The sequence below is a fragment of the Cyclopterus lumpus genome, chromosome 20 (assembly GCF_009769545.1).
Source record: "Cyclopterus lumpus isolate fCycLum1 chromosome 20, fCycLum1.pri, whole genome shotgun sequence".
Taxonomy (NCBI): Eukaryota; Metazoa; Chordata; class Actinopteri; order Perciformes; family Cyclopteridae; genus Cyclopterus; species Cyclopterus lumpus.
Window position 1 is genome coordinate 17,441,210 of NC_046985.1, and position 24,368 is coordinate 17,465,577.

General features: G+C 42.3%; 1 protein-coding gene across 1 annotated transcript in view; it reads right to left on the reverse strand.

Annotated features, from left to right (window-relative positions):
- The window catches only part of kcnh2b (potassium voltage-gated channel, subfamily H (eag-related), member 2b), a 206,031-nt gene that overhangs the window by 177,684 nt on the left and 3,979 nt on the right, over positions 1–24,368 (reverse strand). The window contains exon 2 of the mRNA XM_034559980.1: positions 5,200–5,430. Within this exon, the coding sequence (XP_034415871.1) occupies positions 5,200–5,430 (231 nt within the window). The remainder of the gene's footprint in view (positions 1–5,199; positions 5,431–24,368) is intronic.

Here is a 24,368-nt window from a genome sequence, read left to right on the forward strand (position 1 = left end):
TATGGGGTCACGTCAGTCTCAATAATTGCAAATGCACACAGAGAGACTTACAAATGCAAACTAAGATTTACAAATGCACACAGAACAATTTACAAATAAATTAGACTCACAAATACACGCAGAACGACGTGTCTGTGTTTATTTATTTGTCGATCGCACTGCATTTGTTTGTGGATTCTTCACGTGTGTACGGATTTATGAGACTCCCCTGCCGTGGTTAGATTTGCAAATGCGGGGGGGAAACATTAATTGTGTATCCCTCTGCAAATTGCGCGACTGTAACGCTGGCTGGGAGATGCGCTCATGTGATTGGCTGAAAATGAGGGCGACATTTGATTGGCTACAGATAGGTCTGTTTAAAAAAACGCATTTGCAAATGTAGCCACGGCAGGGGAGTCTCATAAATCCACACACACATGTGAAGCAATCCACAAACAAATGCAGTGCGATTGACAAATAAATACATACAAATCCACAAACAAATAGAAGAATCCACATAGAAATGCAGAAATGTATTAGTGATTTTTCTTTTACATTTAAATAAATCGTAATTTATTTATGTGTGCATTGGAAAGGTATTTGTGGATCGTTCTGCGTGCATTTGTGAGTCTAATTTATTTGTAAATCCTTCTGTGTGCATTTGTAAATCAAACATATTTGTAAATTGTTCTGTGTGCATTTGTAAATCTTTGTGTTTGCATTTGTAAGTCTCTCTGTGCGCATTTGCAATTATTGAGACTGATCTGACCCCATATGTAACCTCTCTCTGCCTGTTTGCCAAACTGTTGTATTGCTAACTAAATTAATTGATTTGATTGAACATACTCACTTTCACTTGAGTGGAGTCTCCGTAAACAAAGACAACCCAAAGCAAGTTAACACATTTGTATGTAGTGTTTAAAGAGTTCAATTTGAGTTGAGTTTGACATTGTTTATCTCATTGTCCAGCTAAATACTAGACATTGAAAATATTCTAGAAAAGGCTGGAGCATAAGATACATTGGTTTGAGAGGAAAAATAGATTAAAGCTTTGGCAAGAAAAAATGAAATCTACTAAAGAGTATGAAAGGAATTAATTCAAATCAACGTGCTGTGAAAAGAAATTACAACACATTGAATATAAAGTTGATCTGTAATAAATGTTGCTATGATTACACGCATTAGTTATGTCTCTCGCAAACTGGCTGATATAATCTACTCAGTTTATGTATTCATAACAGTTGTTTCACTCAGCTCTGTTGTGCCATGTTAAAACATGTCCTTTTTTTTTACTCTCTTTGAACTTAAGGAGCATAGTTTGACAATATTTCATCATCCTAAATATAAAATACATTGAACCTGCTGCGTTCAAAGGATTTCTGTCACTCATCTTAACTTGGCTGTGACAAGAGAACTATCAAACAGCCATCTCTTCAAATTGGATTAAGATTTGCTCCAGCAGCTCAACACTGACAACCTTGAATTGATCTAGCTCATGAGGTCTTCATAGGCCCTTTATACAGACAACCTGCAGAACCCACTCTGTAACATCGTTACAGGCCGATGGCAAGCAACACTCTCTTCCCTGAAGGGGCAGAAAGAAGTGCTGTGAGAAAGTTAAAGACACTGACTGTCAATGAAACAGGAGGGAGGGGAAGCCAGAGATAGTGTGGCTAAGCTAGTACTAGTTTCTTTTTCCAACGGAATAAAGACAACAACACTTGCATTTCCCCTTTAAATGTACCCAAATGAGGCAGTATTACGCTCTCAGTGTATGTTTCTTATCGCAGTTTACCTGGCGAGCATGATTGATTTTAAGCTGGTGGGCCATTGGAATCGGACGATTGAGCGTGAGAGCGAGAAGGGAGATCCATCTTCGTTAAGGCTTGTGTCTGAGTTTGGCACTAGATAAATGGTCTTAGATGAAGCCTGTGTGTGTCCCACCATGACAAGAGATCTTTCTTTTCCTTCTTGGCCTTTGCATAAGGAGTGAGGAGCGAGGGAGAGGAGGAAGGAGGCAGAGGGGACAAGCAAAAGTTGGCATACTGTTTCCTCCCTGTGTGCATTACGGATGAGATGTGTCCACGGAGTTCGATCTGCAGCTCTCTGGTGGCTTGGAGGTGGCCCACTTGGGTCACCCAAGACTGTGTTTGTGTCTTTGTGTGCTTGAGTGTGTGTGTGACTATGACAGAGGAGTCACCAGGGTCCCACCTGGACCACACCTAGACCTCCACACATGGATAACAAACACGTTTCTGTCATTGAGTATATGAACCATTAAAAATATGATCTGCAATAACGGCTGCAAATCCTTTCCCTTTACTCACCAGCTACAATATACCACTATAGTTACTTGCACTAGACTATGAAACTAGACAGAAAGGAGATGTGTCCAGTGGAGGAGAAGAGCAAAAATTAAAATTTTTACATCCAATCATAAGAGTGTCTCTTGGTTACTATAACAACATGATGAGGGCCTCTCTACAAACTCCATGGCAACGTGACAAACACATCTCCCCATTCACGGAGAAGGATATTCCTGGTGCGTAGGTGCATCTTTGTTTATATCCTCTCATGTATTGTCAGCAGAGCTCAGTCGCATTGACACAGTAGATAACAGCTTTTAAGTCTCCTCAACTGTCTCAGAACCTGATTGTTTCCTCCTGTGTCTAATCACCTGCACCTTCCCCGTGTATTTAAAGCCTGTTGGTCTCCTGCCCCAGTGTCGGTTCGTCTTGTTTAGATCCCTGGTGATCTCACTGTGTAGAACTTTGTTGTTTGGGGAGATTCCTCGGTTTTGAGAAGAATAAAGTTTCCTTGCACCGTTGTCGGTGTTTGGGTCCTCTCACGGTGGCTACACGTGACATTGTCAGAATGTAGAAGACACAAAACCGGAAGATTTTCATGTACGTAAATGTTAAGGCTAGAGAGCGAAGGTTTTCACCAACACCAAGTGATCCTTATTGGCTGTAAAATAACACAACACTCATCATCACTTGACAACATCTCTCACCATTGTGAACATATCAGGATTTGGAATCAACCTTCTTTCTCCTAAAAACTGAAAACCATGGCCACAAATTTTACCACTGACTTTATATATTTTTCATATTAACTGATATATTTGATAATAACTGGTACAGACAAGTAATTAAAAAAAATTACATTCCAAACTATTTTTCCACCAAATCCACCACCCCAACACAGAATCTGAATAGTTTCAACCTACAGCATATTTACTTGATTACTTTTATAATCGTGCTACAATTTTCAGCTACAAAAAGTTCAACGTCATTCTTAGCAGTGCTTTGTTAACACACAAACCTGGCCTTCCTCCAATAGTTCTGTTCTATTGATGTGTGATGGCATCAGATGATTGAACTGCATATGCCAACAGTGGCTTTACGGCTTCCAGCCTGCACTGGCACACGACAGTTGCAGGCATAAAATGTTGTCACTTCCAAAGCATTTAATTATGTGTTGTTAGCATGGTGCACTCTCGTTAACATAGCCAGTGGGACAGAAATAGAAACACCTCTGTAATTCTATATACAGAGTTGCAGCTTTTTACAAGTTACTTTTGTATAGCGAATCGCTGTTTTGTGCGTGTGTATGTGTGTCCAAATCTCCAGTATAAACAGTGGAAAGTGAAATGTGCAGAGGGGAGGGTTGAATTGGTGAAGCCCTCCTCAGAAGTATCACTTGAGGGGAGACAGCTGGCGCCATCTCTTTGTGTTTCTCCCTCTCTCTTTTAATTGCTTTCTCTTACCACCAACACAGCTTTCAGACAGCCACTGTTTCTACTCCTTCTCATTGTTTCTCCCACCTTGCCCCCACTGGCTTTTTTTCTCTTTTCAGAGGTGTGCTGTTTTCCTGCCTCTTATTACCAGCTGCTGGTATTGTTTTCACCTTGTGTGTATGTGTGCGTGCGTGCGTGCGTGCGTGTGTGTCATCGTGGCAAAATGTGGTGCTAAAGACTCTTACTGTTGTAGGAACTACCACAGAGAAGGTTTTGAGTACTTTGCCAGGTGGTTATATTTCTGTGGACAGATTTTGTGACAGATAGTCACTAAACTTTAAAGATGTCTAGTTGAGTTTAAAATGAAGGTCTAGTTAAAAAATGAGCCTTGTCTAACAGCCCACACACACACACACTTTTGGCTCCTGGCACGATTCAACATTGCGTCTGGTGTGATCCTATTGCCGGACGGTCTCTAGTTTCCCCTCAGTTTGTTTCGAGCCCTGTCCTCCTTCCTCCTTCAGTCTCTTTCTTGCTTTGGTGTCCGTCTACAGGTGGAACATGTCCAGCATATGCTTTGGCCGTAGTCCAGAGAGTTGCTAACTTTATTACCACGGCAGCTCTTTATCACCATGGAAGCCGTCTATCGTTGTAGTGACCAGCGTCCTGTTACCGGGTCCTGGTCCAGCTGGCACGTGCAATATACACTCCTGCCATTTAAAATAATTCTCAAGGGGCTTCCCCATTTACCTTCCTCTAAAGTACTTCTTAGTGCAGGTTAATATGGGTCAGGTCTATTGAAATCATTAACACTAGGTGAAAATGTTACAAAACTGCTGTTGTGTTTTTATTTTTATGTGCAGACGATGATCAAATAGTTTTTTAAAGGTTCTCAGATATATTCAATCCACAGTTATAGATTTTAGTTACAGTTTTCTAGAGTCTGGAAACCAAATGTACGATAGTACATCTTATGCACTTCTATCACTACAAAACACACAAAATACAAAATGGACTTTAAACTAAACAGTAGTCAGGTCGCTCACACATAACAGCTCAGACAAACACGAGCTGGTGGGTACCAAATGTTCTATACATACTACAGATACTGAGGCCAACGTACGAACAAGTACATTTTACAGTGACAAAACCATTCAAACTACTAAAACGTTCATAGTCAAATGAATACACACACAATCACTTTCGTTCCATCCCAATAAATGCAAACTCACACAAACACAGCAAGTAACACACACACACTGACTCTTACAGTTTGGTACATTTCTTTGACTACCTCCAACTGTTAAAACAACACACAAACGCACTATCCTTCCCAAACATGTACAGACACGCTCTACACCAGAGGATCCTCTCCATGTTCAGCTCCTGTACAACTCAACTGGTAAATAAAAACAGGTCCTCACACCCTCTCCTACATCCACACAAACACCTCTCAAAATACTTTGGGGGTTTATTCCTACCATCTTTGCGGTAAAGGTTGATCTCCACTTTCCTCTCCTCCGATCCCAGCAGGGCTTGCGCCATCTGGGCGATGGCCAGCCGCTTGGTTTCAGGTCCGTACAGGAAGTTACACGTGCAAGGCTTCTGCATGATCTCAGCACGTGAGTAACCACACATGTGGCAGAAGCCGTCATTGCAGAAGATGATGGCGCAGTTCTCCACTCTTGCATTGGCGATGACAAACTTGCGACCTGTGAACGCAATGACAGAAGTTTAATGTAGTTATTGCCAAGATAGCAACATCGAAATCCAATCAGGAAAATGAATCAAATTCTTCAGGAGAAATGTTTCAAGTTTACTCTCAGTTAAAACTTGATGTTACCGCATTAAATGTACCTCTCAAATGCTAAAATAATAAAAGGGGGAAACATTATTCTCCATCCTGCTGATTTTGTATAGGACTAATGCTATGATACCAAGGGACCTTTAACTGTCATCTGTTGCCAACAATATTTTCCTGAAACAAAGAACACAATTCTTTGATCCCTGCAGAAGACAGCTGTGTAATTTGTTTAGCCTTGCTGCATCCAAATGTGGATATGAGGCGCGCAATAGGCTGCTATACAAATATACCTCTTTCACCTTCCCTTTGCACTGCACATGTCATTCTGATCAAAGCACCAACATGTGGACATGTATTTCATTAATTTGATGTACAACTGTGAATATGCAAAACAGCAAATCAATGTCTGTATGATGACTGATTAACTGGCACTGTGCATAAAGGCTTTTACACTGAACACAATGTACTGTATTGTAGCTAAATTAACACAATCTAGAGGTTTCCACACCATGAATTACAACTGTTCTAACCTGAGGAGAAAGGTACATTGTTTGCAAAGTAATTGCTACATCACTTATGAGACATGGAATACATCAATGACAACAAGGTTAACAAATTAAATTATGAGAATAAAGTGGAGAATAATGGCAAACATTTAAACAAAGCTGTGAAGTAAATCAACCTTGTATTAAATGGATAGGCATTTATCACAGCAGGAAACCACAGGTGTAATCAATATTATTAATAGTGATGGCATTCCAATTGGCCCTAACCTTTCCAGGGCCAGCTCACTATAAAGCTTAACCATCAATAATATGGGCTTTTTCTGCTATGACACAGTCAACATGTCTGATGAGAAAAGTAACTAGATTCAAAATGTTTTGGGAAAAGAGTAATTGCAGAAGAAAAAACTCAATATTACTGGAATTCATTTGAATATTTTGAAATTAAATAAGTAAATAATAAAATAAATTCATAATATTTAGTGATATTAAATATCTGTATTTTTTTCGTTTTTACTCTCATATGAACCCGCTTAGTTCACGCATGTTATATAACGCTACAGCATTTTCACTGGCATTTAGTGAATGCTAATTAGCCAGCGTTACTCATTAGAGACACGAGAATCACCTGCGCATTAGCCAACATGGCAGATAGCAGCCTTGTTATCTTCCAAATGCTCATTTTAAAACGTAATAAACCTATGCAAAGGAGCCGAGAAGTTACTAAGTATCGACTACAAAATATAATAAAAAAATTCACAAACCTTATGCCCCTTTCAGCCACCTCCCAAACAATATCAAATACAATATTTCTCGTTTGGAAGACTTTCACCAGCTTGACATTTCTACGCTTATAGCCTCCTGCAGTCATGTCCCCTTCAAAATAAGAGTTCCACTTTCAAAATAATATTGAAGTAACATAATAATACTTAAAAGAATAAAAGTATGGACATTTTTTTTAAAACGAGAAGGAATACATTCAGACCCAAAATACAGGTAATTTGCAATTGTTACAAATGTACTGTTTTGAAGTTAGGCCTGTTTTACTGTTATTGGTCTTATGACTAGAAATGTACCAGTCTTCTTATCTGCAATCCACCGTAATGCCAACATAAAGGTGTGTGTGTTTTCCCTTAGGTTTGCGTGTGCACATTTATAATTGTGGTCAGAAGTGTAGATCACAGCGCCAACGTTGGTGGCTGCGTCTGCCACAAAGCTCTGATGTCTGTCTCTCTCGAAACCACTTACAGCAGAAGGAGCCATTTAGCTCCCTGGCCTATGTCAATGGATGATCTTAATGCTCTCAGAGAGTTGCTGTTGTGCCTGGACACACACACAGACACCCTTCAACACAAACACTCCCTTACCCAGCACACTGACTCTTTACCTCGCAATACACCGTGAATGGGCGATAAGTATCCAGTTTGTGCGAGCTGAATCCCTTGCACGTCTCGTAGGAACACGCGCAAACAACAAGGCCATGTGCATAAGGCCTCTGCGGACGAGTGATTGTGTTTGTTGTGCGTCGGCGTGATACTCTGTCAGGCTGATAAATGGCCTCCACTAAAGAGCTTTCAGCTTCTGAAGAGCCCCGGTTTACCCTGTTACTTTCACTTAGTATCGGGCCCCTCTGCCCGCTGCGCTCATACATAGTTACGTGGCTGGTTAAGGGAAGGAGGCAAGGAGGCAAGGCCGGTGACAGGGAAAGGGTGGTTGGAGCAAAAGACAGCGTGAGGGCTGGATGAGGATGAATAAACCGATGGAAATGGGTGGGTGGGGCAGAAAGACTTTTGGAGTATGGTGGGAGGACAGGGGATGGATATAGAGGAGCAAGTTATGACAGGAGATTTGGAGAAGAGGACAGGGGATAAAGAGAGCAGAAGTGATCTATCCAGGGACAGAAGGCACGGGAAGAATCTGACCACATTTCTTAGCAATTAGCATGCATCAAGTAAATGCACTGCAGACTGTGTTGGAGAGGCTTTGTCAGAGCATTTTACTCTCTGGCTGTGATTTCAGTTCAACTTAATTAAACTTTGTTCATCCCTCTAAGGGCAATTGTATGTAGCTCTCCATTCAGATCAGCAGATACACAAAAAAGATGGATAGATAGGAAGGAAGAGAGGATGCTAAAAATCACAGAGCAAAAACAAACGGAAGGCTGTGAGCTTGTAACTACTGTATATGGAATTGGTAATAAATACACCTCACAGGAAACAGAAATAGCTCGAACAATCTACACATGGTAATAACTTCTTACAAAAGAAGGATAGCACAAGGAGACATTAGTTACACACTCCAGACAGACACTCAAATAAAAGGGTGGAAGGTGAGTGCACTATAAAAGAAAATGTATAGTGATTTTGAACGCAGCCATACTGCACATTCAGCACTTAAGGCACAGCTTTTCCGTTCAATGAAGACACCCCACTCGGCACAGAACAAATTCCCTGTGAATTTTCTAGCAAAGCTGACACAAGCAAGGACGTTTCTCAGCAAACAGTTGCTTATTTACATACAACATTAGCCTTCATCTGGAGTAGTGTTTGTGTCCAATATTCACTCTCTTTTAGGTGAATGGTCTTTACCAACTCCTGAGGGGAATAGCTTGCTCTTTAGCTAAATAATAATAATTTAAAAAAAAAACATGAACTTTGATCTCTGTATTTACAGCCTGACCCGAAAGCATTTAGGAGCAGTGGCCCCTGTAAATAACTTGGGTAGTAGGAGGAGTAGGAGCTAGGGATCGAACCGCCAACCTTGTGGTTAGACTTCCCAATGAGCCATGCTCCGTCTCTACCTGTGTCTGTCTTTTTCCCTGAAAACAGCTGCAGCAAACAACACTATGAGAGCGGTGAGAGTGAACCAAAAGGAAAAGCTACACCATGAGCGGAAACAGTCCGAGACTGCATCGTTCTCTGTGGGTTCATATTTTCATATTTCATACTGTCTGTCACATTGTGACACATTGTTATTGAGAAAATAGCTTTCTTTGTGAATGCTTGTGTTTTCGTTCCCTTACAAAGAGGCATGTAAGTTTAGAGTGGATCCTCTTCACGGACCCGGCCACAATGTTTCTACAGTAGCCCAGGATGGATGTTTTTGCACGCTTTTTTTCCCTTCCGTGATTGGCACACGGGAGAAGTTTTTGTTCACCGCAAATCCTACACACTAGACCTTAACTATCTACCGAGAGAAATCATCGGTCTCCAGACTCCAGCAGTGAAAGTCAATCTCTCCAGCCTCGCTCCTCTGCCTGTGTTAATTCAGTAGACCTGATTATGCCTTCATGAGAAATGTATTCTCTGGAATAGAAGTGGAGTCAGGCCAAAATGTGCCCCTTAATCATTTTGATGAAGAAGGAAGTGAGAGGTTTGTATGCTTCTGGTATTGATTATACATCCTTCGCCAAGCACTGATTGGATTTTAATATACAAATCCATGAAATATTTCTCCCTGTTAGGTCTTGTTTGCAGCTCCCTAAATGCATGCGTGTCCAGATCTCCATTTAGTCACAAGAACACTGTGCGTCTGAACAGTGTTCACAGCCCGGCTCTTCCTCGACCCGCTGGCAAGCTTTTGTGGCGAAGGTAATGCATCATACAATGCCCTTTCTGATGAGTGAAAATTAAGGCAATTTCTCTTGCTAAGTGTTCTTCATTAGACTTGATAATGAAACGGCCCCTGAACAGGAATTATCCTCTAACAAGGAACACGGTAGACAGTCATTATTCCCTGTAAATTGTGAAGACGCTGGCCTGCCATCCTCAGATTTTTCTGCACACTCCATTTCTTTTCCAAATAACATATTGGTTCCGATGGTAATGTTGAGTTGTAATGGATTTTATATACACTTGCACATGTAAATAAGAGGTTATGTTTTAAATTAATACATAAAGAAAGTCATGATAATTAATTTGAGGAATATTCTGAGGAATGTATTATAAAGCATAAGAGAGGATCACTGTTTTATTATTCTGTTTGTTGATGACAAATGTAATGATTAACTGTATGGTACATGAGAATGAATGATGTTTTATTGTTTATAGTTAAAAGGGATGCCGATTGAAACCTGAGATGTTGCTTTTATTCTGAAGGCAGGATAATAGGTTTTATTCTGAAGGGGAACTTCCTGTCCTTGACCGGAAGTGTGAGCTTTGACCTCGCCAGCTTATCGATTGGCTTAGCGAACAGAATGGCGGCATTCTTTGAACTGACCAATGGAACTAACCCTCAGGTGTGAACCTCATGTCTTATTCGATGGTCAGCGTAGCATGCTGTGTCTCTGAAAGGTATTTGCATGAATATCTCTATTAACCAATGGGAGCTTAGCTCAGCGAATGGACTGCGAATAAAACTAATTGTGAGACGTGAATTTGGTCTCTTACGGGGTGACGCCAGACAGAAACTGTTGGCTAAGTCAGGAGCGCTCGAGGAGAAGCGCTCAGCCAGTAGACTGTGGAAGCGGAATCACGTGAGCGTGTCCAGTCCGGACCATGTATATACTTGATGACTCTTGTTTGTTATGATTAAATAATGATTATTATATATCTCTGGCTTCTGGACTTCTTCTTCCAAGCACCAGGCAGCTCGAGATTCTCAGAACTTTTACTGTATCAAAGACTCCCATGACCAACTCAAGCTCTTTGTGCGCCACCATTGTTTTAGGAACGGCTCAACAGCTGCAGTTATTATCATGTTGGAATGAGTTTGAAGGCAGCATGATTTATGGATGTTGGAAAGTTTTGTTCCTGTATCAATTGCCGAGGCATTACTTGGATATGTGGGATATTACCGTATTGATTGAGTGCACCTTTGTTTGTGTGTGTGTGTGTGTGTGTGTGTGTGTGTGTGTGTGTGTGTGTGTGTGTGTGTGTGTAGTGTTTACTTTCTCAGCCGAATGCACACACGTGAGACTTTGAAAAAAAAGAACAGATGAGCATGCATCAAACACGAACTTGGAGGGGAAGAGGATGAGGAATGGAACGAGGGAGAACGCAGCAAGACACAACACAGCGTGACCCTGAGTTAGAAGTACGGAGACACAGCGGGCACCTCGCTGGCTGATAAATAAAAGGCCTCTAATCAGGAGAGCAGTCAAGGAGAGAAGACAAAATGCACCCACCCAGCATGCCGGTGAGGAGCAGCACTTACAGGCTGGCCTACATTTCTCATGGGGCGCTAAATCAGCTTGTATACATCATTTAATTATGTATAAATATAGTGGCATATAGCAGATAGATGCAAAACACAAATATGTAAAAAACACATTTTAGTATCATGTTGTTTCTCTGAAAATGATATATCAGACAGTGACAATATGACCGCACTCACTTTAAGTTTGACCTTCAAATAAAAGTGGTAGATACGTTTCCTGGGCCTTTTAGACCCATTTCTAGCCTTATTGCCATTTTCTGAAATTTGTGTGAAATGTCATTAAAACTACTGAAAGCTGGATGGCCAAAACTACAGTACAAAACAAAACAGAAGTTGCGGTAAACAATTTTTTATATTTTTATTTAGCCTTCATTCAGCGAATAAAGGCATCGACCAATCACGTTGTGTGTACACTATATTGTATAACAACACGGAGGCTCCTTACGCCGAACCAGGACGGCAGACTTCGTCACTCCTTTCAACCTTTATTAACTCTGCTTCCTCCCCGGAGTCGTTGTGACTTCACGTCTCATAGGGTCCATTGGACCTGGAGGTGTCTGATGCTGGTGAACCGGCCTCCCGCGTTGGCCCTGCTGATGCCCCGCCCCCTCCTCTCTACCACCTTCTGTTTCATGGATTGGAGTTCCATTCATACATTGTCATATTCATGTAATGTGTTTATGTAACTTTGTAAATGCTGTTCATTCTGTACACATGACATCTATTGCATCTGTCCATCCGGGGAGAGGGATCCTCCTCTGTTGCTCTCCTGAAGGTTTCTTCCCTTTTTTCCCTGTCAAAGGTTATTTTTGGGGAGTTTTTCCTGATCCGACGTGAGGTCAAAGGTCAGGGATGTCGTATGTGTACAGATTGTAAAACCCTCTGAGGCAAATTTGTAATTTGTGATATTGGGCTATACAAAATAAACTCAATTGAATTGAATTGAACCTTAAACAAAGGCAGCACAGACCAGATCCACTTCTTACGCTCTTACCTTTCACAATGAAATCCAGAGAAATATACACTGTGTATTACCAGGTAAACGGCACTCAATAAAATAGCTTACTGCGCTGGGTCAATATGACCCTATCATTAGGATTATTATAAGGAACTATTCCAACCTTTTATTGTAATCGCTGCAGGTATGAATAGTGTGACACGTTTGAGTCTCGGGCAGGCACCAAAGAGGGCAACACACACACAATCATGAGGGCCGTAACAGTTTTTATTTATTTCGGTTACGCTTCTGCTAGCGAACGATCCAGGCATCCGCTACCCGCTCTTGTCTCTCCTCTCCAGCTACTTCTGCTCTTATATGGAAGACAAACACACACACAATTGATCCCAGCTGAGGCTGATTTACACATCATGACACCGTTCCCTAACCACACCCCTCTGCCACAAATAGTTTTGTTATGAAAGGCCTTAATGCCGGATTCAAGTCCGGTCTCTCGCTCTCTCTCTCTTCCTGTCTATATCACTATCTAATAAAGCAGAAATGGTGAACAAATAATTTCTAAAATACAAAAAGACTGCCACAGCACACACTCCCGACAGATCGTGACATCCAAACAGACTTTCTCTTGTCCGCGCCCATTTCCTCCCTGCGTTTAGCACACCATTATCAACTGTTCTCCCCACTCCCTTGATAAAACAGACATATCATCTACATAGGTTGCACATCCTGGGTTCAACAGGCTGTTCTCGTGGGAGGCATGAACTGACGGGAAGGGCCTGCTCAGATATTCATAGAAACAGTGGAGATTGGTTGTGTTGATGCGCTTTATAGCCTGCCTCCGTGAATTAGTGGCAGCAGCAGCCCCTCAGAGGCTCATAAAGCGTGATGGGTTTGTCTGCACTGAGCACTCGGTAATACAGAGATGGGCGAGTGTGTGTTGTACATTTAATTTTCCAGCCTTTGTGGCTTTCAGTCACCGGTAATGGCCGAAAAGAAGCAAGCTGTTTAAGTCTTTTACAGGAGCCTGAGTCCTTTAGAGTGCCCGAAAGCTTAAAAGATTAGTCATGCATGTGTAAATGTTGTCATTCTTCAAACACAGGAGACGTGACATAATCATGATTCAGACACACGGTGCATGTTGAATGGCACCATTTACAGAGAACCACAAGGTGAGAGAAGGTTCAGACAATAAAACAGCGACACAAAAAACAGAAAAGAAAAGGCGAGGCGCTGCAGTGTAAGAGTGTTCAGAGATATGGATGTGAAAAGAAAAAAACAGACGAGAAGAGCAACAGGACGGACAGCAGTGAAAAGCTGCTGGGTTGGGCCACAGCTGGACCCGAGGGAAAGCTGCCATTATTCTACTAGGGCCCAGGTCCAGTACTATGTTATTATGCCGCAGGCACTAAGAGGGGAGGAAAGTGCAAGAGATGGCAATATTGGAGCCAGCAATGGAATGTGTTTAAATTAAACAAGGCTACTGGTGGGCAGCTTTTCACAGCAAGTAAAGTATATTACCGATTATTATGTCTCAAACATGCTTTATAAGTACTGTGGTTGACCTCTAGTAACCTGCTTGTTATTTAGCTCACAGCGTTCACACGTAGTAGTGGCATGCTCATGTGAACAGGGAAAACAACAGGTTAAATTCTACTAGAAGTCCATCTAATGTGAATTCCAGTTTCATGTATGAAAGTCATACATGAAACTAGGGATGAATGACTTTGAAAAGAAAAAACTGAGCATGAACTGTGAGGGGCAAAATCATTAAATACAAGCATAACATTTGGGGATACTGGGATGATGAGGAGGATGCCTCTCATTGTAACAAGAAATAAGGATGAGGCAAACAAAGCGGCTGCATTTCCTGGTTACGTAGTACCTTATCGATATTATCAGGGAGTGATCTAAAAACCTCCAGCGCTCTCTGCTCTTGGTGACATCACTGACCACATCTTGCTTCTCCCTACAATTTCCTCCTAATTAGCTTTTGAAGCCTGAGAGGAGGGAGCTTATGGAGAGGCTGATTAAATACAAGCTGCTGCTGCTGCTCAGGAGGAAAACACCATTTCATATCCCCCCCCCCCCCCACACACACACACACACAGATTCATGAGACATTCACATATCCACATGCATCCATATTTAAGATCTCAGACGCTCGAGCGCGCTCATGCAGACCCACCATCACTGACTGAATAATTCACTAAGACCAGACCTTGGGGGCTATGCAGTCTGCCAGTCAGTGTGTGTGTGTGTGTGTGTGTGTGTGTGGGGGTGTGTTTGTGTGTGTGTGCGTTTGGAATCTCCCTGATACACTGCGTAGGCGGATAAGAAGGGAAGCCCATGTGTTAGAAGCACAAGTCAACACACCAGCTCTGCTATACGGAGATAGAGAGATATGAGTGAACATTCTCTCCTTTGTTGAGAATGAGATGAACAGATACATAAACGGGACCAAACGATGAAACAGAGAGACGTATTGAGAGAAAAAGGAGGAAACAGACAGAGAGAGCGGACGTACGTGACTGGTGGTTTTACAGTGTCAGGCTGACGAGATTCCCCCCCCCTCCCCCCGTCTCAACCCAATTCTAACTGAGCAATTGCCATGGAAACTGAAAATTTGACACATGCTAAATTCTCAAACACAGCGGGCGGACGCTCTCGATAAAAAGTCAGACTAAATGCCCTTTATATGCTCGAGCATCTCTTATCAAATCAGCCGGCCAGTGCCAGTGTTCATTCTGGGGTTTTGTGTATCAATCTGAAATCCATAGCAGCAGACAGATCGTGATTTACTGCTAACGGTACCGTCTGAGGATCCATTCCAGTGTTTGCATTGACTGAATGAGCAAAGATTTACAGCAGCTCCAGGTACTGTGAATAGAAAATCTTCCACCTTGCTCTTGGCGATTCTGTGGTGGGGGAATATTGCCGTACTAACCATTGCATCACTACCCTCCCCCCCCCACAATCTGACTACATAACCTCACAATAGGGTCTAATGGACAAATACTTTCCACAATTCTAACTCCATTGTGCACCATGTAATTAATGTATTTGTTCACTCTAAATGAAGTCTCTCCTGTTTGAACCACTTTGTAAATAAGAAGTTGGTTTGTGGACTGCCTTTTTGAAGCCACGAGTTCGGCGATTTGGCCGTTACTATCTCGGAATGGTAGGAGGATTTTAACCGGAGGAGTCGCCCCCTGTTGGTCAGTAGAGAAAATGGAAGTTTAAGACAAATCTGCATTGCCCTCACTTGGCAGAACCGGAGGTTGCCGCCTGGATTTAACGCAAGTCATTTGATTGTATATGGGGGACTATCGTCTTTGATTAAGTCTCTTGGTTCTTGTTTATGGCCCTTGCCATGTCACCCATTCCCCACTGCTGTTGTTTGTCATGTCAAACACCACGCCAGACTTTTTGTTTTGGGTGCTGACTCTTTGTGACTTGAAGACTCAGGTTCGTCAGTCCAGCCACAAAAGGCAGTCTCAGTGGGAAGCTTCTGTCGGTTGCCGTTCAGTCCGCGTACATGAATTTGCTCACTGGAGACAACTGACTTCACTCCATTTGCTACTGAAAACTTCATCCGCTTTGTGCGGACTACAACAAATGTGGTTGCAAGCTCCAGAAATAGCAAGACAACCTGGAGCTAGTGTTACCTTTTTGATAGTTTAGTTTTTCAGTTTGTATCATAATATCAGTAGATTTGATTGTATTATACTATTAAGTTGGAAAACGTTAGTTCCTCACCTTACACTATTTTTGCTGCCTTCATTGGTCCAAGCTATAGAGAGTTCCAGAGAAATGATAACTAGGAATATCAATCCATTGAATCATACTGTATGAATTGTAAGGGGGTGTTTCCAGCTCAGTACTAGTATTTTCTTCTGCCAGAACTAGAAATAGAAGGCAAAAGCAAAGTGATGTGTCATCATTTCAAAGTAAAGCCTTCTGTATCATAGTAACATGTTCTAACTGCATGTGAAAACAGATCTGGAACAATGCTGGAGTTCAAAACTACATTTCATGCACCAATGATAGTGTTCATCATACAGCACTGTAGCTGTAAAGCCATCCAGCCAACCGCTCACAGGTAGGAAAACATTCCTGTCCCTATGGTTACCCAGTACATCAAACTCCCATCTCTCTCACAGTGCCAGAGAAGTAATTACAGTACATCAACCTTTATCTGGTTTGCCTGGTTTCCCCCAAAATGAAAATGCTGCCAAAGCACCCCATGTCTTTCCATGTTAATGTGCTTGTATTGTTGTCCTATTAGAGATGCCGGCCGCACACTCTCCGTCGGCAAGACAGAAGTGTATAGTGCTGGAGAAGTGCTGATGTCATCAGTGTGAGACAGCTGACAGGAGGATGTGGGGGGTGGGGGGGGGTGAGTGTGTGTGTGTGTGGGGTCCTGTCATGTTTTGACAGCCAAAGCATTTTTTTTTTTAATCGACTTCGGGTTGCATTTCTGTGCTGTGTCTAAACAGCAGGTGTAAATAATACATTTCCACCAATACACTTTCATTCAGTAACTGATCAGAACAGTGTAAAAAGAACCTGCTGGCACATTGTCTTGTGTGTAATCCCATATATTGGGAGATACCATGGACTTTATATAAAAGTGGATGTAGTCACTGTGACGTTACCCACTGCGACGTTACCCATTGGTTAGTGGACTACAGTTATGAAGCCTCAAGTTCTGTAATTTGGTCGTCACCATCTTGCATTTTGGTCGTCACCATCTTGGGTTTTGGAAACCAGAATTGACACGAGAGGGTGGAACGAAGTACAACCGAACTATCGTGAGTTAAAAAACATACTGTAAGAGAGTTAAAGTTCTAAGCCGAACCCACAGACAACTCTGTGTGGACGTGGTAACAAGGTAGAACCGACCTAAAGCATACCCTGTTTTATGGTCTGTTTGACTCTAAATGGACCATCATTTACTAAATCAACATCAAGCTGTATTGAAAGAAACTTGAAACTAGTGATTGCAACCATAACGTTATATTTATAGTCGTGTCAATTTCTCATAGACTTCTTTTTGTAATCAGAGGAGTCGCCCCCTGATGGCCATTAAAAAGACTGCAAGTTTAATGACCGGTTCACAGACAAGTTGTGTTGCCCGTATCTTTCTGCGCTCATGTAAACCAATTGGGCTGTACACACAGGGTTTTTCTGTGAATCTGGCAAGAAAATCCATAATCTACCATAAACATGTAAATGATGATAATATAAATGATTCTGACAAACGATAAAATGTCCATGCTTGCCAAAGCTTTTGATTTCCCTCCACTCTCCCTGATATTCTCCTGGAGTTTCAATTCCCCGATTTCAGATCCATTTCGGATCCTGCTTACTTTCTTCGCCTCCACATTGCTGTCTGAAATGTTTGTGCTTGTCAGATTGCAAATTTGGAAAAGTTTAAATAATTGTTGGATGCAATTCTGACATTGCTTACTGAGACCTTAAAGGAGAACACCTAAACAAACAGAACTCCACAACAACATATGCATTTTGGTAGGATTAAACATTTGCATTTTGTGTATTTAGGAACCAGGCAAAAGTGCAGTGGGCCACCATGTTTGGATTTCTGATCCATGGAAACTATACTGTACGTTATAAGATATTTGAATGGAAATAAAAACATGGTGAAGAACAAATCCCACGCAAGTGCAACCCGAAGGTCACGTGACTCAAAGCTTGGATTCCCTCATTCCATACAGCTTGGGATTCAGTCATGCGACGTGGCACTGTTCAGAGAGTACACACCGGTCTAGTCCCCCAACAGTCGTTAAGAGTGACAATCCCATAATCACCCCAATCCTTAATGGGCTGTTTCGCTCTGAAGTGTCTCAGGCTACAGTGTATACAGCGTCTCCCTCTACTTTAACGAGGTTATGCAGATTTATGCAAATGAGGCCTAATCCCCGGAACGCTGGGGACTCCGGTGTCTTGAAGTCGGGTTTGGCCGGCCTTTTTTCTGTGCCACCGCCGGTCTCGGGGTGGCAGAGGAGTCAAGGTGAATGAGAGAGGAAGTCTGAAAACGGGAGCGTGTGAGGGAGACAAAGAGAGGAGGTGCGTGATCAAGTGTTAGGAGAACCCGGAGGAGGGAGACTTGATGAATGGGGGACGAGAGGGAAAGGGCAGCTGCCACGAGATAAAGCAGTGACAGACAGAGGTACGGGCAACGGGCTGAGAGGAGAGGGAGCGCTAAAGTCTGGGCTCTCACATGGCTTTGTTTCGCCTTTATACTCCGACAACTTTGGATTTCAAAAGACACGAGGCGATAACCAGGCACTCCCACCCACTTCAACTCCTGAGCGGTAGAAACTAAAACGCCTTCTGATCACATCACACATATTTGAAGATGATGAATACATTTGGACTGGATCATAATCAGGACTATTTTTAGTGGTGCTGCCAATTTTCAGAAACGTGTTTCTAGACAGAAAAGGATGAATTCTTGTTTGCGTTACTTATCATCATTCGATTGCTGCAGCACTGTACGAAACAGCTGTTTTTGACACAATAAGATACCGAGAAAAAAAGGAAAAAAAGATGGCTACTGCAGTGAGAACAACCAAAGAGGCTGGAAAAGAAAAGAAGGATGCATGAGGAGTTGACACAAAACATGAACGAAAAACATGAAACAAGAAGAGCCAAGAAGAGCCAAAAATGATCTAGACTCAGAAAGATGCAGCACAGTCTCATCATGTAAAGTCAGACAGTGGTTGCAGCTAAAAAATAAAAAATAAAAGTGAAGCACCATGCTAGAATAAAGGGAAACATCCAAACATAATCTAACATTCTACCATTATGAGCCTTTACTGAAAGCCCAAACTAGACACAAGTGGCCCGCCAAGTGATGCATCAATCACTGTATCCTGTAAAAGAAAATGTATTGCATTTTCATTTGTATCCTTTCCTTCTTTACTTTTGTTGCAGGGAAGATGTTGCCTAAGTTGATAAACCTGACAAGGTGCATTCAGGCTTGTCTCATCTCTTCAGAGAAGAAACACAGCGGAGATGCTGCGTTTGATGCTTTAGTCTTTGGGGCACACGCTATTTTTTTTAAATAAAAAAGGCACAGCTGATGATGTGGAGGGAGATACAACTCTTCCTGAGACATCATCTGAGTTCATCTCTCCCTCAATTCTTCTTCTTTTTTCTTCTAAAGCTTGCTTTAGACCATCTGTTTATTTTCACAAGTTCAGATTTCTCAAAGGGGAGCCAGCACGCTCTCGGCTTTATTTACTCCCAGGAACACCCAACGGCATTCACTGGTAAACTTGATCATGGAGAAATGATGAAGCAATCCAACACAAACATAAACATAAAACATAAAAGGAAAGAAAACATTCGGTCTCTGTGTCCATTGCGTCTCCATGGCTAATAAACTAAATTGTCCTGGTCTGATCTGAACCACCACGTTACATCACATTTACCTGATTATGTATGGATTATGGACTATAAATGACATGATCTGCATTCTTCCTACTATATTTGTTATACAATAACATCCTTAAATGTTCCAATGTTAGATGTAGCTAAATGTCCACAAGCGTCCCTTTTCAAATACCAGTTACACAAAACTGTCTCCTTCCCCCAGGGTGCTAAACCGGGTGCCGCACATTAGATACCAACTTGTGTGTGAATTGTGCTTCAAATGGTCTGCAAGACAAACATTTTGCATGAACGTTTAAGTTAAACTAGGTTATTAATAATCTATGTTTCTTTTCATTGTGAATATTGCATAAGAAAGTCATGCTCTAGCTAAGCTGCATTGTTTCTGCTGTTTTCATTTTAGTTCTGACTGTGAGGTCAGATCGGACCATGTAACACAGCGGTCCACAACCTTTTTTGTGCCACGCACTGTTTTTCGTATAAGACAATATTTTCACGGACCGGCCTTCACAATGTGGGCGATAAATATGATGTAATAATATGATACGACCAGCATAAAAAACAATACAAAGTGCATACAAATACAACCATTATGCCGAGTTAGTGGGAGCCCTGAGCTTGTTTCTCTGCAACGAGCCGGTCCCATCTCGGGGTGATGGGAGACAATGACACCCGACGTGTGTTCTTTATGTCCAGTCTACGCCGTAACTTAGTTTTGGTCTCTGTCACTGCAGAAAAACCTGCTTCACAAAGACAGGATGTTGGAAATGGAAGCAGGCTTCAGTGCTTTTTTGGCAATCTCAGGATATTCTGCCTTGATTTTAATCCAGAACACCGGCAGAGTTGAAACAGACTTTTAAGGCCACTGTCAGTCACTCATTTTTGCTAGCTTGTGTGTTTCATTTTTGGGGTAAATCAAGTGACCTCTTGACATGTGTCAAGAGGCTCAGATACACAGACAGTTGTATCCCCAACCACCGGGCCGCTGATGGAACACACACTATATACAATATAGATTCAATGGTTTGATTTTGACATCAACATGGACTTTGTGCACCTTGTATGTGCACCTAATTTCCTTCATGTAACTATATTGCAATAAACCAACAGTAAATAAAAGATTTACTGGAAGCGAAGACTGTTGCCCTAAAATGCTGAATCCCAATCCAAAGCCTTCTATGGACGTGATGCCTCGTGTGATGTGTTCTAACCCCACGACAGGATCACTGCGCTCCATTCTCCTTCATGGTGGTCAAGATTGACCACCACAGCTAAAGCATGCATCTTCATCAAAGCTTCCTTGACTAGAAGCTGACACGGTCCTGTCCCTCAGTGCTCCGAGTCAGACAGAAGGAAGTGTTTCAGGTTCTGGACAAAATGTTCTCTCGTGGTTCACTACGGCCAAAATAAAGATGGAATTATTGCTCTGGTTTATGTGTTGCGTATGAACGAGTTGTTGACCGGCGTGTCAAAAGGTTCAGATCCTGGAAGCACAATGAGGGTGGTCGCTGGTCCCACCAAATGAAACGCACTCTCTCCTTTAACAACTACTGCCAGAGCAACACATCAAACCTCCAACACGTTCCTTAAAAAGACTGTAGTGGTGATGGACTAAACCCCGTCCTGTGTGTATGAGCAGCAGAGCCTGCACTGAAGCGTTACACCAACAAGCTCTCGCCTCACATCACACACTGAAGTAGGGAGACCCAAGATGCTCCAGAACAACACCTGTGCATGCATAATAAACAGCTTTTATCATTCTGTCCTCGAACTCATTAGATCTTTATGCAATTATAATTTGTTCTCAATCTGGGAGCCGACACCAGGCTGCTGGAGGCCCAGGACATATTGCTGAGCCCGCTGGACTAAAGAGAGGCACTGGAGTACCAGAGCCAGGACTGAGCTGCAGTGATATTGAGAGGTTTTCTAAAAAGGGACCCTAGTGCTCAGAAACACTACTATATGTAATATATATATATAGTGTTTTAAGGCCACAGGGCTTTGTAATATTTTTGAAAATATTTTTGCCCTCAGTTTTTTACAGGAATATTATTAGTATTTTTTTTATTTTTTTTTATGGAAATCTTGAACTCGCAAGCAAAGACAGAGTATCCATATTCCACAACCTCTCCCTGCTCAGCATCCCCTCAGCAGGTGCTATGTTGCCCGGCTGGAAGCGTGCTCATTTGAAATGCGAAGGCAGTCAGGCATGGCACAGCACATGGGCATCCACTGGGCGTCGGAAAGATGGAGGGGACGAAGTGGGGAGAAAAACAGGTTGTCAAACGAGACAAAGAGCAGAAAGTAGGAGGGAGCGAGAGAGAGACGATTGTTTACAAGGTCCGAGAGTTTTACAAGTATGTGTGTGTGTGCGTGTGAACGGGAGAGAGGGAAGAAGACGATAGAAGAGACACAGAGAGAAAGAGAGAGAGTGAGATTTCACACCAATAAAGTGCAATCTTGAGGCACAGACTCACTCCTGACCTCAGCACCAGTGTAGCAGGGTTGCTGTGTTCACACCCTCAGAGTGAAACAGATGGAGCGGAGAAATGAAGCTCAGCCGGAGAAGACCGTTCAGACAGTATTTACTCTGCACTGCCACAGTAGAGCAACTACGGGGGCCTTCATGTACAAAGAACTTTGTTTGCTTTTATAGATAGTTCAGGAAGTCAAAACAGACAAATCCAACGTGCAAGCCTGCAGATGGAACCCTCAGATGTCTCCTCGCGGCCTCGTCCATGTACGCGAGTCCCATGTTGCCACGTGCGTTGAGACACTTGCATGTACTCAGCGGCACTTACGTGTCTTTTCACAGAAGCACAGTGAGTGCTCTGGGCACATCAAGGTTCTGTGCCTTATATGCAGCTCTGAGCGGAGCTCATCAGAGCGAGGAAGCACAGGAGCGTTGGGCTCGATATGTTGTAAATCTCCTTCCAGAATGATGTTATGTATTTTAGTAACGTTTTTAGCATTGCACCTTTGTGGTTCTTGATTGGCTATTGTACTTCATCCTCCACCATGTGATTCTACCGTCTACTCTTCATTCTGTCCGTCCTGAAATAAAAGCGCTGCAAGGACAGCGTATCTTTGGAGACCAACCCCGGGGGTTAACGTCGCTTTTTAGCATTGATTTTTCCATTGGATTTTGGAAGCTCTGTGTTCACCAAGATAATCTTTCCAAATGAACATACTTTTATGATTTTTGAGACGTGAATACACTTGATAGAAGTAAAAAGCTAATGCCAGGCTACACAAAACGGATGTGAAGGTGGACTAGCAGTCCTGATGAGGTTTAGTGGTCTCATCTAGCCACTTGTTAGAGGACGCCCTTTTTTAAGACACTAAAAAGCTTCAAACTTTACCAGAGGTATAGTTACTGATGTGTTTGGTATTGTAGAACAAAACGTTAACATCTGGACTAAATCTGGACTAACCTTGACGTGCAAATGGAAGTCCTTGGTAGACTTATAATCAACCCTCCTTTGCTGTATAAACTGCTCCACAACACGGTATGGTCTGCAGAGACGGGGCTCAATAGGACAAATATGTCTTTTAAATAAACAGTGAAAGCATTGTCCCTTTAGCGGCTGAGCTAACAAGCTTGCAAAATGTTCCGCAATTAATTTTCTAAAAAAGCTAAGCACGGTAGTTTTATCATCAAAGGGTCTATTTTCAGCTGTGGATTAATACACACTTAATATTAATATTTCCAGCAGCAGGACAGTGCATGTTGGACCGACTCTAAATAGAAATATGTCAAATGAAAATCTGCTTGTCTGATCTTGTGCATGTAATTAAGGAATATGTCAACCAGTGCAGTGGCTCACTTATGTGTTTTTATTAGATTTTGTACAACAATGGATCTCTATGGCACAGAGGAAGAAGACATATCAGGCTTTGAGACACACACACAGTACAGATTATTTTATTACTCCATCTAAAACGTGCCTCTCATACTTTCTCAAGTCTCAATAATTAAAGTTCAAAACTCCCACTAGGTTCACTCTCAGTTAACCTAAAACTGGAGCCACCCACATGTCAGCATGGAGTTCTAATATATCAGAATCAGCTGCACCGGTGGAAGCACTTCATTAGAATAGTTAACAATCTATGTCCACGTTATACTCAAAACAATTTCTAAAAGATGAAGAATTACTTATAGATGCCTTTTTCCTGCTCTGTGTCTGTGTGTGTGTGTGTGTGTGTGTGTGTGTGTGTGTGTGTGTGTGTGTGTGTGTGCGTGTGTGTGTGTGAGACAGGGGGGCCAGTTGCTATGGCGATGAAGTGTTGGTACTTCAGCTTGAGAGCGGTAACATCCTCCCCAGAGGACAGTGGCTTCTTCGAGGCTCGTAATTGGGCAAAGTCTTCTCTGAGGAGCACCGAAACAGACAACACGTGACCCAAAAGGGTTGCTATGACCTCATGCTAAGGCCGAACTCTGTTGTTGGTTGTTGTTGTTGTTGTCGTCAGGGAGGCACGCAGTCTGTATGTGTGCAGTCCAGTCTGCACGGAACAGTGTGGCTATTAAACATGAAGGATGGCAGTACAGTAAACGGAGAGGGTTACACTCACGGAGGATCGGTGTACAGTAAGCAGAGAAGCTCTGACGTCAGGGGGTAAGAGTGCACAACATACCTGAGTTGGAAACCATGATGTGGTCCTATGCATGCTGCATCTACTGATCTAATTAGTCCTCGTTTCAAACACGTAGTCTAATTCTCCAAAAAATAGGTTGATTACTCCAAAAAAGTAAACAAATGCATTGATCTCGATGGAATAATGTTGTGAGGCCAAGGAAAGATTGGGGGAAGA